The sequence below is a fragment of the Littorina saxatilis genome, linkage group LG2 (assembly GCF_037325665.1).
Source record: "Littorina saxatilis isolate snail1 linkage group LG2, US_GU_Lsax_2.0, whole genome shotgun sequence".
Lineage (NCBI taxonomy): Eukaryota > Metazoa > Mollusca > Gastropoda > Littorinimorpha > Littorinidae > Littorina > Littorina saxatilis.
The window spans coordinates 21,170,960-21,189,677 of record NC_090246.1 but is presented as its reverse complement, the minus strand read 5'-3'; the positions used below and the strand labels follow the sequence as shown (position 1 = coordinate 21,189,677).

Sequence of the window (18,718 nt, the reverse complement as noted above, 5' to 3'; positions counted from 1 at the left end):
ACTGGAAGAAAAGCGTCAACTAGCTACGTTTGACGTCACATACAAGTTTGACGTGTTACCTCGTGCTACTGTGACGATGCTTTGTGGCCCGGAGTTGGATTCTAAAAATTCGTCTCCCTGTGGGTTATTGTGCATTTTAGTTGCACAACCAAAATGATGACAAAAACGATGTTTGGTGGCTTGTTGTCAGACCAGCATTTTGTTGTTGGTCCTCGGGGAGCATATCGCCTTTTGTCTCATATTTATCGACTGCGGCCTTCGGACCAACAAAAAAGCTGGTCTGTCAATAAGCCACCAAACATCTTATAATGTCCCTAACATTATGGTCCTAATAACACGCAAACAAAGATGCTTGTCTACGAATAAAAGGATGGATTCGTTCCCACGTTCCTATGAGACTGTGCAATGAAAGTAGTCAACTTATAGTCCTTGCCGACATGAGTCGACAATGGCAGGGCATGTTAATCTTATACCCAGCCTGCTGAATTAGAACATTCATTTCTCCGAGAGCCCACACACCCCTCATTATAAATATGAATGCAAGGTGTCGCCGTATCGCCTCGTTCTTCAATTTCTTTTCGTTTCATCCGTTTTCTTTTTTCCCTTGCTTTTACCGGAAAGATATTTCTGCCGAATCGTGTGCAACGTCCCTTCCACAGTTGTAACTTCTTCTTCTTCTTCGTTCATGGGCTTATTAGAGTCCCACGTTCACTCATGTTTTTAGCACGAGTGGATTGTTTCGTGTATGACCGTTTTTACTCCGCCATTCAGGCAGCATATATACGCCGATTGCGGGGGAGGCATGCTGAGTATTTTTATGTTTCTATAACCCATCGAACTCTGACATGGATTACAGGAGCTGTTCCGTGCGCACTTGGTCTTGTGCTTGCGTATACACACGAAGGGGGTTAAGTCACTATAGCAGGTCTGCACATAAGTTGACCTGGGAGATCGGAAAAATCTCCACTCTTAACCCACCATGCAGGCGGCAGCGACCGGGATTCAAACTCGCGACCTCCCGATTAGGAGGCCGACGTCTCACCACCACGCCACTGCGGCCCGTCCACAGTTGTAACTGCCAACTGACCTACGATCTGCGTATAGGTACGCTAGGTTTGCACTTGAATACACACACACACACACACACACACACACACACACACACACACACACACACAGAGGGGATACGCTTTGCAAATGAAAGGCAACATTCAATGTTTGCTTCAAATTATTTCTTTTGAGAAAACTTGAAAGATAAGTTTAGATTTTAAAAGTTAGGTCTAGCGCAAAAACGCACCACGGTCCAAAAACATTCTGATAATCATCGATCCACAACTATTGCCAGTTTACATCGATAGAATGAGACCCGAAGGGAAGTAACTCATTTTTGACCTGAGTTCAGGATGGGTCCAAAAAGTGTTCGAGACAATCTGCAAAATTAATTCTTTAAAAATTGCTCGCTCTTTACGTAGGGCACCTAGGATGTTCCCGTTTGGTGAGCGTTCAAATGGAAGGGTGTTTGTACTGTGTGTAATTATAAAAGCCTGACATTATCTGGGATGGTTTACGGGAGGCTTACTGTCCGGGCGTGCATTCCGGTATTGAATATTCATAACAGCCGTCCAGCACCAAAACGAGGCGCCATTGTTGTAGAGAAACAAGTCCACGAAAATAAATTCTTTGAAAATTTGTCACGCTCGACAGAAAGCAGCCAGGATGTTCCCGTTCGGTGAGCGTTCACATGGAAGTATGCTTGTACTGTATGTAGACGCTCGGGGAGCTCTGTGATGGTTTACGGGAGGCTTACTGTGACTTTAACCTATGAACTTGCAACTGTGTTGACCTTTGTAATGTATAGCTGAAGTTAAAGAACACCAAATGATAACTAATTCGATCAACAGATGTAAAAGAAATAAGCGTTTGTTTGGGTTGAATGGTTGGGTGTCACCCTATATATTTGTATTTTTGCAGGACAGGGTCGAGTTGTGATGATGTCAGGGCGACTGAAGACACACCAACAACTTGAACAAGTATTCTTCGGAAGTGTTTGGAACACAAATGGACATTATTTCATTATAAAAAGGCATCTGACATTTATGTTCATATTCTCAGCACAGACGTTTGCTTAGAAATCGGATGTTTAAGAACAAGAGACAAACCTGAATAAAGCCTTACGAAATATGGTTGGAGCTGGATCAAAAGTGTGTGTGGGCCGGTGTGTGTGTGTGTGTGTGTGTGTGTGTGTGTGTGTGTGTGTGTGTGTGTGTGATTGAAGGGCAACATTTATAAATGATGAGACAGAAAGCTAAAGCACATATATGTGACCCTCCATCACGGAATGAGTTGCATGTCACCTTGATTTTCATATTTTTACATTTTTTTTTATGCTCTATGCAGTGGTAAAACCCGTTTTAGAAAAGAGCGACAATTGTTTGAGTTATAAGCCTGTGACTAAGGTGACCCTCACACTGTTACCAGACACTCCCCGGACTTAGGTACTTGTATCAACAATAAGTAAAGTATGCCACTCGATTCTGACCTATGAATTTAACACACTAAAGTTCAAGATTACCAGGCTTCGTGCACCATGATCAAGTGGGAAGGAGAGACCCAAATCGACAACCAGCACGAAGTTACAACTCAATCGGTGATTTCGTCATGGAGGCAGCCATTTTTGGAAGAGGAATAACTTACTTGCTTTTATTGTCGACTCGGAGTGAGCTCCCCTCGTTTGTCGGCGATCCAGGTTTCGTGTCTTAACTGGACGAACTAGGCCTTGAGTTCGCCGAACAAGTTCACCCAGTTAAGACACAAACCATGGTTCACGAACCTTAGTTCGGCGAACCAAAGGTTCGTCTGGTTAAGAACAGGCTTTAGGACGGGTATACCCGTCATGCGCTTGTGCTGCCGCAGCGCCTTAAGACGGGTTTACCCGTCTTCTCCGTTCCGGGATTTTCCAGAAATGCTATGTCACTGCTGACACACAAATAGCAGCCAATGGCTTGGTAGGATACCTCATTCTCATGAATAAACATAAATGGTGACGCGGTTTTGCGTCTGAAGGCTATTTTCGGCCTCGGCGACAGGGTAGGGGAGAGAAATCTCGACTCGTCAAAATGGCTAACGCGTGACAGTCGACCGGGCCCTAGTAGGGAAAAACAAAGCCGGACTGACGCTACAGGCGGTGCAAATGATTATGGATACTGACAGGGGAAGGGGGAGATTTTCTTTCGGACGATTCGTTGGAAACAGGTAGATGATAGTGATTATAATCCTTTCTTGGAGCAAGCAAAACAGCCACCTGTGTTTGATCCACAGGCACCGGAAGATGCGCCGGACTGATTTTTCAAAAAGTTCATATTTAAACATCATTATAAGCCAAACTAATTATTATTTCCATGATTAGACACTAAAAACAGATTCTTGGTTCAATTTCCCTTAAAAATAACATAGGTTTTACTTACCTACCTACTGCCAGTTTGGAGCTAGAATTTTTGTGTGAATTATTACACCCCGAACTCCAATATTCCCTGGCAGTCAGGAATGCACATACGCAAGTTTTGATTGGCAGCGAAAGGGTTGTTAAAAATGTCTTGGATCTGAAAAATATTTGGATATGACGTCTCAGGTCCTTGGCCACGCCTACCCTCAAATATGGCGTTTTTTGAATCGACGGCATGATTTCACTTTCAACCGTCGAAACGGTGACTTAAACTGAATGATATTTTACATTGTTTACACCAGAAAGTTTATTTGCATCAGTAGAAATGACATACCACAAGATATACGCAAGATAGCAAAACAAAACAACCTGTTCTGAATAGATAATTGATTTGGCTTTCTCTTCGTTTGTAAACGTTGCCAAGTTCAGCCTTTTCTGAATTTGTGTCGATTTTTTAATTGGTATCTTACGTTTTTGTCAGGTCGATTTTGGGAGTACCCTTACGTCGGCGGCGCTTACGTGAAACCTATTACAGAAATCTTTGATCTGAAAAGTGTGCCAGATAGTCCAGTGAAGGGCCTTTAATGGCATATACAGTTTCAATGAAATGACACGGAAATGAACGTTTTAGGTGGGGTACGAAAATGGGTGCAATAATTATTTTGCTCAGTTTATTTCAAAAGCGAATGTGTCATTTAGTCACTAAAATGTAGAGATACATTTCAAGAGAAGCACAGCAATGACAGTCTGTAAAATGCAAAACAGCGAATCTCATTACTGCAGCCCCTAAAACGTAGAGACAACAGGACAAACCTACATCTTTTAGAAGCACATGTCCCATTAGTCCCTAAATCAAGTTGTAGCGCAAGCAAACTAACAGCTTTCATGAGATTCGAAGCAAATGTTCAATCAGTCTCTAAAACGTGGAGTTGTCAAAGCCACACTGAGATTTCAGGAGACGCCAATGCACCATCGAGTTCTTAAAGCGTAGAGAAGACAAACCGACAGCTTTCTAGAAAATCATATATTTCATCAGTCCTTAAAGTGCTGAGAAGGCAGACAATGAATGATTAGACCGGGAAATGTTAGTAGAGGTCGGACCGGACTCCGAGGAACTGCATGACACCGTCATCTTTGCCTCATGGCGGCAATTTGGCCACAGGAGGAGAGTAAACGGCGTGAGGATTGTGGAGCAAAGGACGCACAACTCCGCTATTTGGAAGTACAGGGTATACATGCTGCGATCTGCTGGAGCCACAGCTTCCTCCTTGGTCATGAGTTGAACAAGGGTGTAGTAGTACATACCGTTGAATCCCAGGTGAAAACTCATCACGCACAGCAAGGCTGACTGTAAGGAAAAGAGCAACACCGTGCGCGCACACGCACCAACGCACGCACACACACACACACACACCACACACACACACACACACACACACACATATACCCAGAGAGTAGATGATGAATGCTATGCATCTGCCTTAAAATAAATTCATTCCACTCCTTAAAAACGCTTGTTTCGCGTTTAGGGAACGTAGCGTAGCCTACTTAGCTTTTCCTTTTACCGAAGCATTTATTTTGCAAGGTAGCCTACATTTCATGTACAGGGGGCAATACTTCATGACTCACTGACCTTCCCATCCCCAAACCCCCCACCCCCACACTCACGCCCCAAGCAAAGAAAGATTTAGGATACACAATTTCACCTTCACAACTTACCCAGTAATGCTCAAGAATAGTGTCCCGAATGCAAAGGTACAACACTTTGCAGACAGAGAGTATACTGACAGTGTGTTAATACGAGACAAAACCTTGGTGAAATCGATAAACAACTCACTGTGAAATTCTATTCATTGCGCAAACTTTATGTTCATGTTCAAATGAAGAAGGGACATAATTACATGGCGGGTTGTTTACGCGGAGAGTAAAGGTGGGACACTTTCCCTATATCTCCCAGAGCACCCATTATCGCCCGCTAGACAATCCAAATGCAGTGGATCATGTTATGGCCGCATGAATCTTCTGCAAAATCGCTTTCCCCCTTTCGTGTCGAAAGACAAAACGTCTTGAGCAGATGCGAGCGAGCCTGGCTTCAGAAGATAGTTCAGTTATAATGTATCTAATGGAAACTGCACACAACACAGTATGATTCCGAGCAGGAGGCAAAGGACTTAAAATATTTCTCTCGCTTACCCTTTGAGGTTTGTAGTACTTGACAAAGTGGTAGATGGTCGGGCTAGAAGCATACCGATCGTACAAGGTGCTGCTTCGAAGGGACGTTCCGATGTAGACGATAATCAAGAACAACACGGCGACGAGCAGCAGTGTGAGGGGGAAGAGAAAGTGCAGAAAGCCCACAACGTACAGACTGTAGTCAATGCTATACGAGTAGTAGAACGCTGTCTCCTCGCAGCTGGCGAGCTTCCCGTTCCTGAAGGACGACTGCAAGAAGATTGTCAAGAAAGTGAATTTTGCATTCCAGGTGCCATACAGATTTAAGCCATATCGCTACACAAACTATGTCTTGTTTTGTGTGAACATGAGCATATCTCTCAATGTCAGCGCAACCGTCCCCCGAGTAAAATATACTGCACTCAGCGCTACACCCGACCCGGCAGCGTTTGTTTTTTTCACACGTCAGTTACGGGCTTTTAATCCCGAAGGCTATTTCCGAGTAGCTACGAACGTAAACGGAAGTTCCGATGTGTTCGGATGCTTATCGATTTGAGTTTTGTTTGTTTGTTTGCTTAACGCCCAGCCGACCACGAGGGGCCATATCAGGGCGGTGTTGCTTTGACATATAACGTGCGCCACACACAAGACAGAAGTCGCAGCACAGGCTTCATGTTTCACCCAGTCACATTATTCTGACACCGGACCAGCCAGTCCTAGCACTAACTCCATAATGCCAGACGCCAGGCGGAGCAGCCACTAGATTGCCAATTTTAAAGTCTTAGGTATGACCCGGCCGGGGTTCGAACCCACGACCTCCCGATCACGGGGCGGACGCCTTACCACTAGGCCAACCGTGCCGGTCGATCGATTTGAGTTGCCGTTCGTGTCTCGCTGACCCAGTCAGAGACTATAGAGTCCATGCTGAGGCTCATAAACTCCCAGCCTGCAGAACATCATACAGACAGCAGTCTTTGGAACGCCCTCCCACCACAGGCAAGTATCATCAGCCTCGGTGGAAGCCTTGAAAACTCAGATCTAGACACCATGCACTGCAGCAGAAGACCTCTTGTACACCAGAGTTCCCATTTAATTGCCAGAAACACATTCACAGATACTTCAATATGTTGTTACTGGACTCCGAGTGCCTTTTTAGTTTCTACAAAATAATAGCACTGATGATCTAACGAGTAACGTGATCATGTTCAGTTAGATCTAAGTTGTAACAGTGTACAGTCAGAATCACCAGCATCAGCGTGTGCCAGTATGCATGCGGTTTGTGGCTCCCATACGCGTGCATGCTTTTTAATTAGAGGGTGTATTTTAGTTTTACGACAAGAAAAAGAAGTTCTTTTCTTCAAAACATCCAAAATATCCGTATTAGATGTTGTCGTTGAACATGTGTTGCACACAGCAAACATTTTGAAATCTCCGGAGCTGCTTGCAAAGATAACGCAGAGATCTGTACAGTATCTCTGGATGACGCAAGGATAGTGTTGTGTGTGTGTGTGTGTGTGTGGTGTGGTGTGGTGTGGTGTGTGTGTGTGGTGTGGTGTGATGTGTGTGTGTGTGTGTGTGTTTGCGCTGCGGTGAACCGCGGTGAATAAATACTCTGTTTCGCGATACGAATTACGAAAATAAACACTTTTTTGTTCGGCTCTACATCTTCACTTCTTTCACTTCCGCCACACAAAAGCAGCGCTTTTCCGTGCACAGCGCTTTTGGTAGTACATCTAAGTATTGCAATTCGTGTAGAAAATCCCTCCCATCTTCAAAATATTGCCACTAATATATACTACCCCTCCCATCGTAAATATTCTGCATCAAATTTGGTGGGCATATTCAGGTGGACCCCGGGCACAAACTGGTGGATGAAAATTTTCAACACGTGCTCTAAGCCGGCGAACCGCCACGCTGCATACTCTGTCTCGCGATTCAGTAGATATATATATATATATAAGCCAACACACACAGACGCACGCACACACACACACACTCTCATATATATACGCACACAACAACACGTCACACACACACACACACACACACACACACACAACTAAGACCTTTGCAGTGCCAATAGCGTGGATGAGGGCCATGGCGCTGGCACACAGCCCCAGCAAAAGGGCGAAGAACGTCTTTTTCACGGCGTTGATGGCCTTCACCTTGGTGTGCGCGAGGTCAGGCCGCAAAACCACAAAGATTTGCTCGATGGACATGTCCAGCATTGTGTAGTTCACGCCCCACGTGCCCATCAGCCACATGAAGTTGGACACCTGGCCGGCCGAGGTGCACGAGAAAGTTACCACGGAACCGGGTGGGAGCCAACCGCGGTGTTTGATTGGTTGAAATTGAGATTTGTTGTGATCTCAACGAATCAGACCGCGCGGTTTGTTCTCTCCCGATTGGATGACACCAACTTTCGGTCCGTGCACCTCAGCCACGGATCAGAGGCAGAATTGTGCATTGTTGCAATCCTTCCCCCAACCCCCGCCCCCACCCCCACTTCCACAGCCCCAACGAGATTTCCCCCAACACATTATCTGAAGCCGGGGCTGACACCTTGTCGCGTGCTGAAGAGACGATACAAAATAATAACCAGCCAACCAACCATGCTGGGTAAATATTGCATGTTCGGGTGCCATACACATTAAAGCGATATCGCTACGCAAAATATGTATAGTTTTGTTTGAACCTCCGGATATCATTCAATGTCAGCGCGACCCCCGAGTAAAATACCCTGCACAGCTGCTATACCCGGTACATCTTGAAATTCCGCACGCACGCACCCACCCAAAAGCCCGACCGCCCGCACGCACGCAGCTATCATCATTTATTTTTCAACAGTAAATTCCCTTTTCCAACGCATATTTCACACGTGCGACCGCTGAATTTCACATGGTTACCCGGTGACCCAGTAATGCGCGAGGCGTGAAAGAGGGAAGGGTTAGCTATGAAATGCAGTAGTCTTTATGAAGATTGAACTTGTAATTATGCCTTCACGAAAAACTGCTTTATTTCAAAAAGGCTAATGGTCGGCTTACTAACATGTGGTTCATTGAAAAAGACAAGCCTCAGAATAAAAGTGTTGGAAAACAGATGCAAACAACACACAAGTACCAAGGTGCCTGAAATGATGTAGTATACCTTCTGCAAAGACTGCCTGTTGTGGACAAGGGCGAAGCTAGCGAGGAAGCCAGCAGCGGAGAGACGCAGGATGTTGTAGAGCAAGATGACGGATATGTTGACGGCAGTGGAGGTCTTGCTGATCATGGAGGAGGTCACCAGTAACGTCCCCAAGGCGATCACCACACCCGTACAGCTCAGGACGATCTGTGGATGATGAGAATGGACACTGCAAGACTCAGACAGACGTGTCGGAGGCATTGAGAGAGAGAGAGAGAGAGAGAGAGAGAGAGAGAGAGAGAGAGAGAGAGAGAGAGAGAGAGAGAGAGAGAGAGAGAGAGAGAGAGAGAGAGAGAGAGAGAGAGAGAGAGAGATTCTTTCTTTCTTTATTTGGTGTTTAACGTCGTTTTCAACCACGAAGGTTATATCACGACTGTTAGGAAACGCTACCGTTGCTGAGCTTTGGTTCAGTTTTGTGCGTTGCATGTAGTTGACTTATTTGTGCTTTGTGGGAAAGTACCGATATTATATTTTGTAAACACAATATTTATGCTTGGACGAGAATGCAGGTGAACTTTCTAGTCCTGTCAAAACAAGTTGTTTACCATGCTGTTTTAGTCGTGAGTTCGTGGCGTTCGTTCGGATTAAGTGTGTCGGCGCTTTTGATGTACGTCAGAGAGAATGTCGCTAGTTTAGTCCACGCACGGCTCGTATAATGTAGTTGTATCATGTTCGGTCTGGAATATTCTCGAGATTGAGTATTTACTATATATGCCAGCGCGATTTGAATGTTAAAAAAACTTCTATTTGAGTTCTGCTACGTTGTGCAGTTGTATGTATTGAATGCTGAATAAATCCTCGAACTCAATTTGACGAGTTGTTTTCTGTTGCTGCGAAGACGGGCGACGTAGAATAAAAGAACACAACTATACGACGTTTGAGAACTTGTGGCAATCTCAAGTGTCGTGTAACAATTGGGGGCCAAGCCAAGGATCTACGTTTAACGCCAAGGGTTTTCCAGCAACAAGGACCAGTGTCAAGACAGTCACAGGAGGTAGCCATCAATCGGGTGTATCCTGAGGGATCAGTATTGAGACTACGGAACCGTGGATTCGGTGTGACTGGTGAAGAGTTTGGTAATCGCCGCAGCTCGGTACGGTGAGCGACGCCGGAGTGTATCGGGATTACAGAGGTTAGCTGCCGTTTGGACGAGACGGACTTCGTCGCGGAGCTAGTGCATTAATACTACGAAATACGACTGAGGTACGTCGTGTACGTATCGTGAGCAGAGTGCGCCGTCACGTTAGACGAGGAGGGTGGCAGCCTGCGTCTACGAAGGTGAACAGCGACGAGAGAAGCATCGGAGGTGCAGTAGAGACTGTGTTCTTTTAGAAGACTACATTCGTCTACGTTCGTGGCTGTGAAAGAATACAGACGAACGCACCGGAAAAGACCAGAATGGCTGAGTTCTGGGCAAAAGGAGTTGAACTGGGACTGAAAGACAAGCAGCTGACGGAGTTCGTCGAGTCCCAGACACAACTGCTAGCGCAGCGTGAAGAAAGACAAGCGCAGCGTGAGCGTGAAGAAAGACAAGCGCAGCGAGAAGAAAAAGAAAGACAAGCGCAGCGTGAGCGGTTGGTTGGTTGGTTTTTGGGGTTTAATGTCTCTTCAGCAGATGCTAGCTGCTATTCGAGACCGCAGGGTGAGCGGGAAGAAAGACAAGCGCAGCGTGAGCGTGAAGAAAGACGAGCGCAGCGTGAAGAAAGAGAAAGAGAAGCACAGCGTGAAGAAAGGAAAATGGAGCTGAAACGCGTAGAGCTCCAAATAGAAATGGAGACGAAGCGTTTAGAGCTTCAGACAGAAATGGTGCGTGTTCAAAATGAGCACGAGGCACCACGCCAAAGAGATAACCAGCAGCAAATGTTACACAGGGCACCGAAACTTCCAGCATTCGCTGACGGGAAGGACCAGATCGACTGCTACCTTGCAAGATTCGAGAGGTTCGCTGAGAGTGCTAGATGGCAGCGCGACGACTGGGCGATTCAACTCAGCGCACATTTGACTGGGGCAGCACTTGAGGTCTACACTAGACTCTCAAACGATGACGCCAGAGACTATGATGTACTGAAGGAAGCTCTGTTGCGTTGCTACAACTTCACTGAAAGGGGCTACCGTCAACGCTTCCGCGAATGCCAGCCATTGTCTGGAGAGACACCGAGCCAGTTTGTGGAGCGCCTGTCGTCATACCTGCAGAAGTGGGTGGAGTTATCAGGTGAAGAGCAGTCATACGAGAGTCTGCGGGACTTGATCGTGAAGGAGCAGTTCCTTAATGCCTGCCCGAAGGACCTGGCGACCCGCTTGGAAGAGCAAAAACTGCGGGGTTTGAAGGACATTACTGATGCTGCTGAGCGTTATCTCATTGCACATGGAAGGACCCTGGGGACGTCAAAGTCAACGAAACCTTTCCAGAAGAGCGGAAACCAGGGAAACCAACCTGCCAAGGGACAAACTGAGTCCGCACCATCATCCAATGAAGGGCAGAACATAACGTGTTTCCATTGCAATGCCAAGGGTCACCGAGTCGCCAACTGTCCCCAAAAGAAAAATAACGGACATGTCAATGACAAAGCGCAAGAACATCGACGGAGATATTACGACAACAAGAGGCAAACGAGTGGCTCGAACCAACAAGTATGTGCGAGCAGCGTCATACTCCCAAGGGCTGCCGAGCAAGTGGATACACCATCGGACGTGGAAGAATGTATATCTGATGGCCAGCTTCTACTCGCCAATGGCAGGTCAATCTCTGTCGTCGCCAGCGCAGCTGTGTCAGTGTCGAACATGCCCGTGTCGAAGGGATTTGTTGAGAAGCAGGAAGTGACTGTTCTCAGAGATTCGGGCTGCAATGGAGTCATTGTCAAAGAGGATCTGGTGCCAACAGAGAAGTTCACTGGTGACTTCAAGTGGACGCTCATGGCTGACAGCAAATGCGTGAAGGCACCAGTGGTAAAAATCCAGATCGATACTCCATACTTCACCGGAGAAGTTGAGGCCGTCTGCCTGAAGAAGCCCTTGTACGATCTACTAATTGGGAACATTGGGGGTGCGAGACGTCCTGATGACCCTGATTTCGAATGGAGAATGGGCTCAGCTCAGCCTGCTGCTGAGGAGGAAGACCCACTGCCATTCGCGAATGAAGATATCAGCGAACTGTTACGAGATGACAGAGCAACTGTGCATCGCCGCGACCAGCCGCAGGTTGTAAGCGCTGTGACGACCAGAGCCCAGGCGAAGAAGGACAAAACAACTACGCCACTCAGGGTCACCAACAGTTCTGCAACTGCTGTCGTGGACAGGGATCGGCTGATTCAGCTACAGGAAGCTGATTTGACCTTGACAAAGTACAGGAGTCGTCCTGTCAAGGAGATGACTAAGGGCGAAGGCACTGTGCACTTTGAGGTGAAGGCCAAGATCCTGTACAGAGTGTTCCAGCACGCGAGAGTCAACGGTGGGAAGCCATTACGTCAAGTTCTGGTGCCTCAACCACTTAGGCGCCAGGTGATGGAGGTGGCCCACGACTCTATTATGGGAGGTCACCTGGGTGTCAAGAAGACATCGGACAGAATCCAGGCTGCGTTTTACTGGCCAGGACTGCATGCAGATGTGACTCGATTCTGCCGATCGTGCGATATTTGCCAGAAAACCATACCTCGAGGAAGGGTCCCGAAAGTGCCGTTGCAGAAGATGCCTTTGATCGACCGACCTTTCAAGAGGGTGGCCATTGACCTCATCGGCGAGATCAAACCGCCAAGTGAAGAGGGTCATCGTTGGGTACTGACCCTGGTAGACTATGCAACCAGGTACCCAGAAGCCGTGCCTCTGAAGAAAATTGACACCGAGACTGTTGCCGAGGCACTTGTGGACATTTTCAGCAGAATTGGGGTTCCTGAAGAGATCCTCACAGACCTGGGGACACAGTTTGTCTCTGAATGCATGGAAGAGGTCAACAGGCTGCTGAGCATTCGTCACTTGACTACGACACCCTATCACCCGATGTGCAATGGGCTGGTCGAAAAATTCAATGCGACGCTGAAGTCCACGCTGAAGAAACTATGCAGTGAGCAGCCAAGGCAGTGGCATCGCTACATCAATGCCTTGCTGTTTGCATACAGGGAGGTGCCACAAGAGTCCACTGGATTCTCCCCGTTCGAGCTGATGTACGGGCGGACCGTGAGAGGCCCGATGCAGATACTAAAGGAATTGTGGACGAAAGATGTGGACACACCTGAAGTGAAGAACAGTTACCAGTACGTGTTCGAGTTGCGAGAGAAACTGGAGGAGACTCTCGAGATTGCGAGAGAAAACTTGAGAAAGTCTCAGGATAGCGGAAAGCACTACTACGACCGCAAAGCCGTAAACAGGAAGTTTACACCAGGTAACAAAGTGCTGATACTGCTTCCCACTGATCACAACAAACTACTGATGCAGTGGAAAGGCCCATACGAGGTTGAGGCCGTGGTAGGGATCAACGACTACAAGGTGAATGTCGGCAAGAAGTCCAAGATCTACCACGCTAACCTCCTGAAACTGTATGTGGAGAGACCTCCGGAAGCAGTACAGGTCGCAGCAAGTGTGGAAGAACCAGCCGAACTAGACGAGTTCGATGGTGAGGAACTACTGGAGTTGGGAGACCTCCACAAGAAAGAGGGAGTGGACGACGTCAAGCTAGGACCTGACCTGACAGAAGACCAGCAGAAAGAGCTGCATGATTTTATGGGCGACTTCACCCATAGGTTCTCTGATGTTCCAGGCTCTACGTCCTTGGTCGAACATGAAGTCCACCTCACATCTGACGTTCCTGTTCGCTCAAAACCATACCCTATCCCGTTTCAGGCTCGGGAATCCTTGAAGAAGGACATCGACAACATGTTGAAGATGGGGGTCATCCGTGAATCATCATCCCCTTACTCATCTCCCGTTGTTGTTGTCAAGAAGAAAGACGGCACAAACAGGGTATGCATTGACTTTAGGAAAGTCAATAAGATCACCGTGTTTGACCCTGAACCAATGCCGACGGCAACTGATCTATTCCGACAGTTAACCGGCAGTAAGATCTTCTCAAAGATCGATCTCAGCAAGGGATATTGGCAGATTCCTGTGCGCGAAGAGGACATACCAAAGACCGCCTTTGCAACTCCAGACGGAACGTATGAGTGCCTGCGGATGCCTTTTGGCATGGTGAACAGTGGTGCTACCCTTAAGAGGGTAATGCGAAAAATGCTCAAAGGAATGAAGAATGTTGTGTACTACTGGGATGATCTGCTAGTCCACACGGAGACCTTTGCGGAGCATCTGGAGACTTTGAGGGAACTGTTTTCCCGCCTGACAAAAGCCAATCTGACCGTGAGACCCAGCAAGTGCATTTAGGGGACCGACAACGTTGACTTCATAGGTCATTCACTGAAGGAAGGTCAAAAGGGGTTTTTGTTGGAAAACGTCACCAAGATCCTCAATGCGCCACGTCCTGAAACCAAGAAGCAGGTGCGATCCTTCCTTGGATTGGCTGGGTACTACAGAGAGTTCATTCCAAACTTCGCCGCCATAACGGCGCCTTTGTCGGACATAACCCGAAAAGGATGCCCCAACCGAATACTCTGGGGACCAGCTCAGGAGAAGGCATACCAGACCGTGCGCGACCTGATGTCACGAGACCCGGTGCTACGCCTTCCTGATACTGCCAAAGAGTTCATCTTGCGTACAGACGCATCGGACGAAGGGATCGGCGCCATGCTGATGCAAGAACATGGAGGTAAACCGTTTCCGGTCAGCTATGCCAGCAAGAAGCTGTCAGGAGCCGAGAAGAACTACTCGACCATGGAGAAAGAGTGTTTAGCCATCGTGTGGGGAATCAAGAAATTTGAACTCTACCTCCAAGGGGTGAAATTCGTGCTTCAGACTGTTCACAAACCCCTCACCTACCTGAACTCTGCGAAGTTTGTGAATAATCGTATCATGAGGTGGGTGATGTACTTGCAGAACTTTGATATGCGAGTGGAATCGATCAAAGGTTCAGACAATGTTGGAGCAGATTTTCTCAGCCGAGTATGTGAGTAAAACTGTGTTCATTCTCCAACAGACTAATGTACATACCTGGATTTCAATCTGTTATGTATACATAGTATGTGTACAGGTAGCGTTTCAATGATTGAAAGAAATTAGGTAAATTTCTTCTTGTGTTGGGGGTAATGTTAGGAAACGCTACCGTTGCTGAGCTTTGGTTCAGTTTTGTGTGTTGCATGTAGTTGACTTATTTGTGCTTTGTGGGAAAGTACCGATATTATATTTTGTAAACACAATATTTATGCTTGGACGAGAATGCAGGTGAACTTTCTAGTCCTGTCAAAACAAGTTGTTTACCATGCTGTTTTAGTCGTGAGTTCGTGGCGTTCGTTCGGATTAAGTGTGTCGGCGCTTTTGATGTACGTCAGAGAGAATGTCGCTAGTTTAGTCCACGCACGGCTCGTATAATGTAGTTGTATCATGTTCGGTCTGGAATATTCTCGAGATTGAGTATTTACTATATATGCCAGCGCGATTTGAATGTTAAAAAAAGCTTCTATTTGAGTTCTGCTACGTTGTGCAGTTGTATGTATTGAATGCTGAATAAATCCTCGAACTCAATTTGACGAGTTGTTTTCTGTTGCTGCGAAGACGGGCGACGTAGAATAAAAGAACACAACTATACGACGTTTGAGAACTTGTGGCAATCTCAAGTGTCGTGTAACAACGACGCTGAGAGAGAGAGATGCATCTCAACACCCCAAAAACACGTACCACATGTCTAATTGTAATAAAGGAAGCAGCACCACACACACACACACACACACACACACACACACCGACGCATACACACACACAGAAACACAAACGCACGAACGCATGCATGCACACACACACACACACACACACACACACACACACACACACACACACACACACACACACACACACACTTTACGCAAAATGCACACCATTGACTTACGTACACATTCGAAGCTAAACGTTTACGCATCTTTCTCTTTACATATTTCTAGCTCACATTGAACAAGTGTAAATTAACACAAAAACGACGTCGTCCTAGAATTTTGGAGTTACTCGTTTTAAATAGCTTTTCAGAAGATGGGCACAACTGATTATTCTTTTATAATGAAATGGTTTTTATATTCCTTTCTGGTATGGATAGAAAGATAAAAGAATTTTAAATCATGTATTGTCAATCTCATAGAGAGTGATTTGCAGAGTTTAAAGCACAAAAACATAAAGAATAGCCAAGAATCGAGTTACGGCAAAATTCCACGACGACAGCGATTTAAGCGGCTTAGTAGATCTACATACCTGTAAACGCGAACGGATCCCATCGGGCATTAACACGTAATTATATGTCGACATGCAAACGCACACGCTGTGCAGCTCAAAAATATTTACGAAGTTAAATTCTTGAAAGGGACAGTCTTCGTCGCGAAAGACCGATTCCAACAAGGATTTATCAGTTACTGGCATTCTGGAGAACTGTGTGCACAAACCGCTCAACAAAATGAAATGCAACAACTTGTTGTTGTTGTTGTTGTTGTTGTTGATGATGACGGTGGTGGTGCTGTTGTTGATGTTATTGTTGTAATGATGATGCTTCTGCCTGATGTTGCAGTTCCCTCGGCTGCTGCTGCTACTGTTCTTTTTGCTATTGTTCTTGTTGTTGTTGCTGTTGTTGTAAAAACAGGTTATCCACAAATCTAGCTACGCGATATACCTTGTTGTTACTGATGTTGAGTTTTCTGACTTTACGCAGCAGAGAGATAAATAAACTGCGACAGACCATGAGCCTAACATTATTTAGTAATTGACGCGCAGAAGCCGATGTTATATCGTCGAAGTCTGGAGTCGGAATTAACATGTGTTTCTCACTTTTCACTTTGAGTATCTAAATAGCTAATAAGACATAGGGACTTTTCCCACACAATATTGACCAAAATCAAATGTAAGGTCGTACAAATGAAGGCTATTTGTGAGAAAGTGTCACCTTGGAATCACTGAGTATCCCTAGAGTAAGAATGTTGTGTACATGAATTACGTCATCAAAATGCGAAATCTGTTGAACGTCAAAAGTGACGCAACAAGCATTGGTCTACCAAGACCCAGGTGGAGAGAATTTCCGAGGGCTCAATCAGGGCTGACCGAGAACAAGAGTTTTTGATAATTATGATAACAGTGGCGGATTTAGGGGGGGGGGGGCCTAAGGGGGCCCGGGCCCCCCCTTCAGGGGAAAAAAAAGAGAGAGAGAGAGAGAGAGAGAGAGAGAGAGAGAGAGAGAGAGAGAGAGAGAGATATGATTAAATGACAGTTTTTGAGCTCAGGGGTGGCCCTAGATTGCAGCATTTTGCTTCCTTGACAAAAATAATTCCTTGGGGGCATGCCCCCGGACCCCCTAGCTTGTTCGGGCGCTTCGCGCCCTCAATTAGGGCGCTTAGCGCCCTCAATTCAGGAGCCTCGCGCCATCAAGTTTGTGCAAAAAAGTTTGGGTGGGCGGGCCCCCCTTGCCTTAACATCCTGGATTCGCCCTTGGATACTAAGTACATTTTGACAAAAATTAATTGTTGAAGGCCAGTATATGTAGGAGTCGAGGTTAGAGACTGCAAATAGTCCAATTCTTTTCGCTCTATCGTATTAATTCACACATTGACCCTGCAGCAGTGATGATCATCTGTTACGGAGGGTTTTTTCGTGTAAGTGTCTGTGTGTATTTGTTACTATATATATCAGAAAATATGCGTGCTCTGCTCTGTTTACTAACTAACTTTTACTCACACACACACAGCACTCAAACTAGGTACAAAGACTGAAACACAATTACTGCCCTTTGCCCTCGTACCTATATTGTAACATCAACACAAAAATACAAATATGTTATCTCTCATGCAGTCTACAAATCACTTGCATTCACGTAGAAGAATAATATCTTGAAAACGCGTAGGAGACTAACTGTCTCACGATTGACGAAGTCCTCGTCTCACACAATCCTTCTGACGGTTATGGTTCCTGTTTAACACAGTTATCACTTTACGCACATTTCACATGTCACGTAATTCTCAGTTGACGAAGTCCTCGTCTCACACAATCCTTCTGTCGATTATGTTTCCTCAGTGGTAATTCACACATACAATGACTACACACTATTCAACGGGTACATACTCTGGATCCAAATCACCCACGACAGAATTTTTGTTTGTTTGCTTAACGCCCAGCCGACCACGAAGGGCCATATCAGGGCGGTGCTGCTTTGACATTTAACGTGCGCCACACACAAGACAGAAGTCGCAGCACAGGCTTCATGTCTCACCCAGTCACATTATTCTGACACCGGACCAACCAGTCCTAGCACTAACCCCATAATGCCAGACGCCAGGCGGAGCAGCCACTAGATTGCCAATTTTAAAGTCTTAGGTATGACCCGGCCGGGGTTCGAACCCACGACCTCCCGATCACGGGGCGGACGCCTTACCACTAGGCCAACCGTGCCGGTTCCACGACAGAATACAGCTCGTGGTGAATATGGGGTGGGGTTCCACCGGTTTCCAGAACTCCTGCGCTGATACAACCTTGCGCCCACAATCCACGGATCCGTGGCGCCAAGGAAGGAATGCTCGTCTCTTCTCTCTCTCCCGCAGCCGAGTGGTGCATTCGTCACTCCCACCGGGGTGCTGCGTAAAAAGTTTATGCTACCATAAGTCTCAATTCTTAGATAAACTTTTCCACAAAATAATACTGCCATTCTTTCTCAATACTATTCATTTATCCGTCAACTAGCTTATGCTGTTACAGTATGTACAACAGCTCATTCACAAATGACTTCATTACAAAAGAACATACAAACAGTCTCTTTTCAACAATGGCTGACAACAGCTCACGCTTTCCAACCCAATT

At 46.3% G+C, this 18,718-nt stretch overlaps 1 protein-coding gene across 1 annotated transcript; it reads right to left on the bottom strand.

Annotated features, from left to right (window-relative positions):
• Window positions 1–4,003: 4,003 nt before the first annotated feature.
• On the bottom strand, window positions 4,004–16,850 carry LOC138958459 (uncharacterized). Its single transcript, XM_070329626.1, has 5 exons — window positions 16,818–16,850; window positions 8,762–8,947; window positions 7,681–7,890; window positions 5,636–5,884; window positions 4,004–4,790 (listed from the first exon to the last, which is right to left on the bottom strand). Exons 2-5 carry the CDS (start codon window positions 8,885–8,887, stop codon window positions 4,482–4,484), a joined length of 894 nt encoding a protein of 297 aa, XP_070185727.1. The 5' UTR covers window positions 8,888–8,947; window positions 16,818–16,850; the 3' UTR covers window positions 4,004–4,481.
• Window positions 16,851–18,718: the final 1,868 nt, after the last annotated feature.

Excerpts from the sequence above, each read along its gene's own strand:
- LOC138958459 (XM_070329626.1), bottom strand. The coding sequence starts at position 8,887 with ATGATCAGCAAGACCTCCACTGCCGTCAACATATCCGTCATCTTGCTC. Across the intron at positions 5,885-7,680 it reads ACGCTATTGGCACTGCAAAG|TCGTCCTTCAGGAACGGGAA; the intron begins GTCTTAGTTGTG and ends ATCTTCTTGCAG. Across the intron at positions 4,791-5,635 it reads AGTACTACAAACCTCAAAGG|TCAGCCTTGCTGTGCGTGAT; the intron begins GTAAGCGAGAGA and ends TTTTCCTTACAG.